Raw genomic sequence first — 9,319 nt, forward strand, 5'->3', positions numbered from 1 at the left:
CGCCGAATACGAGGCACTCATTCACGGGCTCTGGCTAGCCAAAGAGCTCGGCATTCGCCGGATCCTGTGCTATGGTGACTCCGACTTGGTGGTCCAGCAGTCGTCATGCGATTGGGACGCCAAAGACGCAAACATGGCGAGCTACCGCTTCCTCGTGCAACAACTCAGTGGATATTTTGAGGGGTGCGAGTTTCTCCATGTACCAAGAAACGGCAACGACTAAGCAGACGCCCTGGCGCGAATCGGTTCCACCCGTCAAGCGATACCGTCCGGCGTCGCCCTCCAGCGCCTCCTCAAGCCGTCTTTCAAGCCATCGCCAGAGTCAGAATCTATCTTCGTACCGGCTCCTCCTGAAGTAGTCAGATCCGACTCAAGAGCCCCCGCATACGGCGCGAGTATTCTGGCAGACGGCGCGGGGATCGTGGCAGTCGTACCCGGCCCGGGGACTGCGGCGGTCGGCCCGGAGACTTCAGAACCCGCCCCGGGGACTGCGCCAATCCGCCCCGCGACTTCATCGACATAGCAAGCGGCTGCCGACTCCAACCCGCCACCTCCCGGCCCAGCCGCCCTCGTCCAAGTCGCATTCTTGACAGTTGCAGAAATTGTAGCACCTTCATGGGCCCATCCCATCCTCAAATTCCTGGTGAACAAAGAGCTGCCAACTGATGAGATCTTAGCTCGGCAAGTGCAACGCCGGGCGGCATCGTACACCATAGTCAACAGAGAGCTCGTAAGGCGCAGTGTCACTGGTGCCTACCAGCGTTGCGTGGAGCCGGAGCAAGGCCAAGCAATTCTCAAGGACATCCATCAAGGCGAGTGTGGCCACCACGCGGCTTCAAGAGCACTCATCGCCAAAGCTTTCCGCCATGGTTTCTTCTGGCCGACTGCTCTCGAAGACGCCAAGGCCTTGGTCCAAAAATGCAAGGGGTGCCAGAGTTCTGCTCCAAGCCTCATCAGCCGGCTTCTGCACTCAAGACTATTCCCATTGCCTGGCCCTTTGCTGTTTGGGGCCTGGACATGGTAGGACCATTCAAGACGGCATGAGGCGGTTTGACTCACTTACTTGTCGCAGTGGACAAGTTCACCAAGTGGATAGAAGCAAAACCAATCAAGAAGTTGAATGGCCCGACTGCTGTGACCTTCATCTCCGACATCACAACTCGGTATGGCATACCGCACGGCATCGTCACCGACAACGGCACAAACTTTGCCAAAGGTGCCTTGGCCCGTTTCTGCGCGACGGAGGGCATCCGACTGGACTTAGCGTCCATTGCCCATCCGCAGTCCAACGGCCAGGTAGAGAGAGCAAACGGCTTAATCCTGTCTGACATCAAGCCTCGGCTGGTCGAGCCTCTGGAGCACTCGGCAGGCTGCTGGCTTGACGAGTTGCCAGCCGTCCTCTGGATCCTGCGCACGGCTCCAAACAAATCAACCGGCTTCACGCCCTTCTTCCTCGTCTATGGTGCCGAAGCCGTCATCCCAATAGACATAGAGTTCGACTCCCCTTGAATCACCATGTACACTGAAGAGGAAGCAGAAGAAGCACGTCAAGACGGCGTCGATCTGCTGGAAGAGGGCCGGCTGTTGGCACTCAGCCGGTCCAGCATCTACCAGCAGAGCCTACGCCGATACTACAACCGGAAGGTCAAGCTGCGATCTTTCCAAGAAGGAGACCTTGTGCTCCGGCTGATTCAGCGAACAGCCGGCCAACACAAGCTCTCAGCACCTTGGGAAGGCCCTTTCATCATCAGCAAAGTGTTGGGCAACGACTCCTACTACCTGATTGATGCTTAGAAGCCCCGAGCACGCAAGAGGGACGACTTTGGCAAAGAGACAGAGTGGTCGTGGAATGCAAACCTCCTCCGAAGATTTTACAGTTAATACAGTATGTACCATGCTACCTTTTGTATTAAAGTACGAAGACCTCGGGCCCCTCGAGAAGAGCTCGGGGACTGCCTCTTTTATCGATATGATAAGAGTTATGCCTATGAGTATGTTATTCTTTGTTATACCGCTTGGCACCGGGTTCGACTAGTTGGCCCGGGGACTTGCCGTCTTGAACTATGAAATGACTTCCTGCAGCCGGACAAGTACACTAGTAGAAAAAGGGTCAAATGTGAAGCACATTAGTGCCGGTTTGAATTTGAGCCGGCACTAATGTGACCATTAGTGCCGGTTCCAACGGCTAGGCAGGCGGACATCATTAGTACCGGTTCGTGGGCAACCTTTAGTACCGGTTCATGCCACGAATCGGTACTAATGAGGCCAGTGCGGCTGTGGTCAGGCTGGGGCCCCCACGAAGACCTTTAGTACCGGTTCATGGCATGAACCGGTACTAGAGTTTCTTAGTAAGCTAATTTTTAGTCCCACCTCGCCAAGGGAGAGACAATATGAGCGGTTTATAAGCCGTGAGTGCAGAGACAATGACGAAGAGGCACAATGCTCACCTGCACATTGATTAGCTTCAAGCCTTTCGGAATAGCATAGATTGCACTGAGCTATGTGCAGTGCAGTCTACACTATTCCGAAAGGCTTGAAGCAAATTAACCAGCATTACACCTCTTTTTTATTTTTAATAACTTATTTGAACTCCGGACTTCTTGTGTGTTTAGTATGCAGCATTCAAAGCGACGTCATCAATTTCCAACATGTTCTGACATCATTTGCTGTTTTTCGGTCATTTACCTAATTGTTTAGAGAGCTAAATGACCGTGAAATTGAAAATCACTACAAAACGAACTATGAAAATGTTGAAACTTGGCATGGTATCATCATTTCACCCGCATAGCATGTGCGAAAGAGTAGAGAGGGTCACGGCAAAAACTGGACGCACTTCGTGTACAAACTGGACAATCTCTTTCGGAGTATCAGGGTTTCGGACGAGAACTCATCTGTTACATGGGCACTTCACTGTTTTTTAAACTTAGTTGAACTCCCGACTTCTTTTGCATTCAGTATGCAGCATTCAAAGCGACGTCATCAATTTCCAACATGTTCTGACTACATTTGCTATTTTTCAATCATTTACCTAATTGTTTAGAGAGCTAAATGACCGTGAAATTGAAAATCACTACAAAATGAACCGTGAAAATGTTGAAACTTGGCATGGTATCATCATTTCACCCACATAGCATGTGCGAAAGAGTAGAGAGGGTCATGACAAAAACTGGACGCACTTCCTGTACAAACTGGACAATCTCTTTCGGATTATCAGGGTTTCGGACGAGAACTCATCTGTTACATGGGCACTTCAATGTTTTTTAAACTTATTTGAACTCCGGACTTCTTTTGCGTTCAATATGCAACATTCAAAGCGACGTCATCAATTTCCATCATGTTTTGACTACATTTGCTGTTTTTCAGTCATTTACCTAATTGTTTAGAGAGCTAAATGGCCGTGAAATTGAAAATCACTACAAAATGAACTGTGAAAATGTTGAAACTTGGCATGGTATCATCATTTCACCCGCATAGCATGTGCGAACGAGTAGAGAGGGTCACGGCAAAAACTGGACGCACTTCGTGTACAAACTGGACAATCTCTTTCAGAGTATCAGGGTTTCGGACGAGAACTCATCTGTTACATGGGCACTTCAATGTTTTTTAAACTTATTTGAACTCCGGACTTCTTGTGTGTTCAGTATGCAGCATTCAAAGCGACGTCATCAATTTCCAACATGTTCTGACATCATTTGCTGTTTTCAGTCATTTACCTAATTGTTTAGAGAGCTAAATGACCGTGAAATTGAAAATCACTACAAAATGAACTGTGAAAATGTTGAAACTTGGCATGGTATCATCATTTCACCCGCATAGCATGTGCGAAAGAGTAGAGAGGGTCACAGCAAAAACTGGACGCACTTCGTGTACAAACTGGACAATCTCTTTCGGAGTATCAGGGTTTAGGACGAGAACTAATCTGTTACAGCGGCACTTCATTTTTTAAACTTATTATAACTCCAGACTTTTTGTGCATTCAGTATGCACCATTCAAAGCCACGCCATCAACTTTCAACCATCAACTTGGCATGGTATATAAAAATAAATGAATAGAAGAAAATAAATAAAGCAGAAAAGAAAAAATAGCAGAAAAGAAAAAAACTATATAAAAAACTACTCAGAAATAAATAGAAGAAAATAAATATAGCAGAAAAGAAAAAAACTACTCAGAAATAAATAGAAGAAAAAATAAAGCAGAAAAGAAAAAAAATATAAAAAAATTTGGGGCGCTGCCCTGTGGGCCTGCTAGACCACGGGCGTGCAATTTCAGGCCCACAAGGCCCAGCAGACTCATAGGGCAGCGCGCCATAGTTAGGCCCAGAAGCCTGCTTTATAGAGGAGTTCGAAAGGGCAGCCGCGTCTGGGTTTATAAACCAGTGCGGCTGCCCTTCGCCCAACGAGGTGGGACTAAACTTTGTGCACCGCGGGTGGCAGCGTACAACCTTTAGTACCGGTTGGTGGCTCCAACCGGTACTAAAGGGTGGTCTTTAGTACCGGTTGGTGGCTCCAACCGGTACTAAAGGGTGCTCTTCCCGCCTCTTGGCCTAGCCAAAGTTGGCCTTTAGTACCGGTTGGTGGCTCCAACCGGTACTAAAGGCCCATCCTATATAAGAAAACACTTCAAAAAATTTAGTTTCTCATCTGCTTCTTCTCCTCTGTCCCGTCGCCCGCCGCCCCCGTCACTGCCCCCTTCGACGCCCCATCGCCACCCCTCGTCGACGCCCCCGTCGCCGCCCCGTCGTCGCCGCCCCGGCCGTCCCCGTCCCCGTCGCCGCGCCCCGCCCCGTCGTCCCATCGTCCCCGTCCCCATTGTCGCCGCCCCGTCCTCGTCCCCGTCGTCACCATCCCCGTCGGCGCCGCCCGTCGCCGTCCCCGTCGCCGCCCCCGTCGCCTCGCCTCGCCGGTGAGATCCTGCCCCGGCCGCCATGTCCACACACACACATTGTTTTTTAGTTATAGAAATTTTTATGTTTAGTTGAACTAGTTGAATTAATATAAGTAGTTTATTTTTAGTAAATGCTTAGTTGAACTAGCTAGTTGAATTAGTAATAGTTTATTTTTAGGAAGAAAATTTAGGTATATGAGATTTGATGATCTAATTAAAATATTACTATATATAGCTACTTTATATATTTTAGTAAGAACATTAATAGAACTAGTTTATTTTTAGTAAATACTTAGTTGAATTAGTTGAATTAATAGAACTAGCTTATGCATTTGAGCCTGATATGGTTATCACCTTTGATATTCGCCCGGAAGATGATATTGAAGGTAATAGAGACATCTGGGTCGATGTGCAGACGCCTCCAGTTCTACCATTATGTGAGTTTCTCAACCATATTTATGTCTTCGATATGTGATTATTTGAACCAGTTGAATAATTAATAGATCTCAATTTATATTGACAGCTTATTTCCAATCAAGCAAACATGTCCGGCGCTTGGTAGACAGGACCGTCCACTGTCCCGGGGCTGAACTAAACTGCTAGGAGACAAGTCATTATGTTTCATGGCTTGAGGATCTTGATGCTGTCAAGACAAAAAAAATTCCTGCACTTAGAAATGTTAGTACTCAAAACGTGCGACCAATAGTGTTCGTACTGAACTACGGTCACATATATTTAGGAAAGATGGTAAGATTTCTACTATTTCTCCTCAGTGCATCTTTTGCATACATTATTTTTTAAGCTAAACTTCATTGCTAAGTATGTTACTATACGATGTTCTTCAACAGGGACTCCCGATGAATGTTGTGCCTGATTGGATCGAGACTAAAGGTACCATGAATATTGTTAGCTTATGGCCAAGATATCCTACAATGCACTTTAGTGCATTCAGGATTTCTAATAGCAAGGAATGCTTAATAGTAAAAGACTAGAGCAAAATTGTGAACGATCGCAGAGAAGTACTAGGGGGCAGCAATCAGAAGCGCAACCCACGATTAGGAGACAGGTTCATCTGCATGCTCCAATATGATGAATCAGGAAATCTATACATGTTCTATGCTATTTTACCTGAGAGAGAGCGGCAGGAGTGATTAATTAGCTAGTTCATGCTCTTAGTACTTGTCCTCTCATGTCCGTGTTCTTCGTCCTGAACTTAATCTCAAAGAGTGATTTGCTTTTGTGGTGTTATGAACGCTTGTAATATCATTACCATGTTGAACTCGATGATATCTTTGCTTCTGGTACAAGTGAATGTTTCTTCTTTAAGCTAGTGTTGGTGGTGATTAGATAGCGGTAATGACTATATGATGATTAAGTAGTGGTAATGAGACGACTATTATATGATGATTTTTAGCTAGCTATGAAAACTGCTGTTGGTGATGATATATATGATGCAAGAGTTTTTATATTAACATGATGATGATGAGTTATTATATCATCTATGAAAGAAACCGCAGATTAGTTTCAACTGGATGGATTCTAGCTAAGTGATCAAGTATATGCCATATCCATATTACCTCGATCACTTAATTAGGTGATCAAGTATATATAATATGGATATGACATATACTTGATGACTTAGCACGAACCAGTCAAATTAATCTGCGGTACATTCACCTAATGATTTAACAACTCATTATAATGTAAAACAATCACTAAATTAAATTGAAAACACAAAATTAAACTAAAAATGAAAAATAAAACCAAAACACACCCAAACATTTAGTACCGGTTGGTGTTACCAACCGGTACTAATGTCCTATGCGCCCACGGAGCTGGCTCGTGCCACGTGGTTGCCCTTTAGCACCGGTTCGTGCTGAACCGGTACTAAAGGGGGGGGGCCTTTAGTGCCCACACTTTAGTGCCGGTTACCAAACCGGCACTAAAGGGCCTTACGAACCGGTGCTATTGCCCGGTTCTACACTAGTGGTAGTGTGTGGCACTTAAGCCGTCTCCTGTTAGAAGCCGCAGATCGCAGAGTGACTGTATGGTGAGTAGGAGTAAGGTAGAATGGGTGTCCATATGAAAAATGGCTAAGGACTCAAAGCGTGCACATAGTTTAAGCCAGCTTCCAGCCTTTTACAACCGGCTCTCGAGCAGCCGGCTCGCCGTTTTCTAAATTAACTTGCTAAAAACTCTAAATGGCTAAGTACCTGCCTTCCCAAAGAAGCCAAGTACTTGATCCAGCAGCAGTCCGCAGAGCGGCTGTCCGACTGGCAAGACGGCAACCAAGGGAAGGCGGCAAAGGAAAAAGCCAAAGAGCAATAAGTAAGAAGAGATAGAACACGGATAAATATTTACATAGAGAAGGCCCTTGGCCGAATCCTCAAACAGAAGTTCAAGATACACCCCGTGGGTGGAATTGTGCAAAATAACAACTTCATTGAGACTATTAAGCAGGTAAAAACAAAGATAAAGTGGCAGCCTAGGAAACCGCGGACGGACTCGGAGGACCGAAGGGGTCGGCGGTGCCAATTGTCGGGGCGGCCGGCTGGTTGGTCTCCGCTTGATCACCTCTGGCAGTAGCTGGCTCGGTTGGACGCGGCTTGTTGCTAGAGGCGCGGTCGAGCTGAGGCTGGCCGTCTGCCCCGACCTCTGGCGCCTCCTCCTCGTCTCCTTCCTCCTCCTCGCCTTCTTCTTCGCCACTGGAGTCAATCACCTCCGCCGAGTCCTCGCCGTCGTCCGGGTTCAGCCCGAACCACTCCGGCGGCGCCTCCTCGCCGTTCTCAGCCCGCTCTGGGACGAAGACGCTGGTGTCGGTGTACTCGGCGATCGACGCGGCGCGCTTGACGAGATCGTCTTCCACGACCGCCAGCTCCGCCCGAGCTTCCAGCCGGAACGTGGCTAGCTGGGCTAGACTCAGCCCAGGATACCACGCCTTGGCGAACTCTAAGGCCTGGCGTGCTCCAGCCCGGGCCGAAGAACCCTTCCAGGCCTCAAGGCGACCAGCTGCTACCTCCAGCCAGTCGGCAGTCCGACTGGGAGTGCGCAGTGCCTGCATATCCGGCCACAGGGCGGCAATTGCCTGAGCGCCGACACGTTGAAGCCGGCGCAGCATCCGGTGGGCCGGCCGAAGGCGGGCCTCGATGCTCAGGATCTGCTCGCCAAGAGTTCGGGGGGCGTTGGCGGCGATCTGTGCGCCAGCCGCCCTCCGCCCTTCACGATCAGCCTCGATGGCTTGATTGGCGGCGTCCGAATGGCCAGGGAAGAAGTCTGCCAAGGAAGAAGAACGAAGAACAAGGTTAAAGATTAGAGGCCGACTCAACTAGCAGTCAGCAGCTTAGAAAAGGAAAATGAGGGGAAGCTCAACATCGACGAGATCTTCGATCACGTGGAAGCCGGAGACCAGCGTTGTCTCCGTGTCGGTCCAGGAGGAGCGCTCGGACGCGAATTCGGCAAGGAGGGCGGTCTCCTTGTCCTCCACCTCATTCTGGGCCTTCTGGAGCAGCTCCTTCTGCTCCGCCAGCTGCGTAGCCAGCCGGTCGCGCTCCTTTGTCAGCCGGCCGCACTCCTCCTCCTTGACATGCAGTGCGGCATTGGCCTCACCCAGCTACTGCTGTAGGGCGGCGTTGGCCTCTGAAGAAGAAGGAGGGGTGTCAGTCGTCAAGAAGGAAGAAAGGTCACCGGGGAGATCCGGCCCGACTGCTCAGTAGTCGGCCCGAATCTCGGGGACTACAGCCCGCGGGTGCGCCAGCGCGCCCCCGCAGAGAAGGAAGAGGACTCACCCCGGCTGTCCGACAAGTCGATGGTCCGCTTGGCTAGCTCCTCAACATTGGCATTGAAGGCGGTCACGCGAAGATTGTGGTAGTCCTGCATCAAAATTTCAGACAAAGTGTTGGTACTTGGAACTCACTGATTAGAGTTCCGAGCCGCCTGCTCAGCAGCCGGCCCGAAACTCGGGGACTACACCCAGTGGGTGCGCTGGCACGCCCCCACAAAGAAAAACAAGAAACAAAAACAAAAAAGGAAGGACGCATACCCGGATGGCTGTTCGCGACGCCAGATATGCCTTGGTGCATTCCTTGATGGCGTCGCCCTCAGCTCGGAGCTTGGCTTGGACGTACAAAAGCGCCCGATTCAACGGGCCCGTCCCGCCTCCCCACACCCACCCAGTGGGCGCAGCGCTCGTCACCTCGGTGTCCGGGATCGTGGAGCTCGTGGCATCGGTCTCCAAAGGGCGCGGCGCTGAGGCCGCCTTCTCAAGACGGTGGCGTGTCGGCGTGACAACCTCAAGAGCCAGGCCCGTCGCCACCACGCCTTTAGTTGGCGGCACCGGCGGGTCCGCCGGTTGCCCGCCTGGCGTGCTTCCAGAGGGCGGCGGTGGCGACACAATTATGTCCGGCGTGGCGGTGTCGTCGGCATCCCTCTCCATGA

The 9,319-nt window shown here is 49.9% G+C and overlaps 1 protein-coding gene across 1 annotated transcript; it reads right to left on the bottom strand.

Annotated features, from left to right (window-relative positions):
- Positions 1 to 7,370: 7,370 nt before the first annotated feature.
- Positions 7,371 to 9,317, bottom strand: LOC147959073 (uncharacterized). Its single transcript, XM_087532449.1, has 3 exons — positions 8,925 to 9,317; positions 8,256 to 8,462; positions 7,371 to 8,159 (listed from the first exon to the last, which is right to left on the bottom strand). The coding sequence occupies exons 1-3, from the start codon at positions 9,315 to 9,317 to the stop codon at positions 7,371 to 7,373; spliced, it is 1,389 nt and encodes a 462-aa protein (XP_087388575.1).
- Between the last annotated feature and the right edge of the window lie 2 nt (positions 9,318 to 9,319).

Source organism: Triticum urartu, chromosome 7A (assembly GCF_056163025.1).
Source record: "Triticum urartu cultivar PI428250 chromosome 7A, HENAU_Tu73, whole genome shotgun sequence".
Classification (NCBI taxonomy): Eukaryota; Viridiplantae; Streptophyta; class Magnoliopsida; order Poales; family Poaceae; genus Triticum; species Triticum urartu.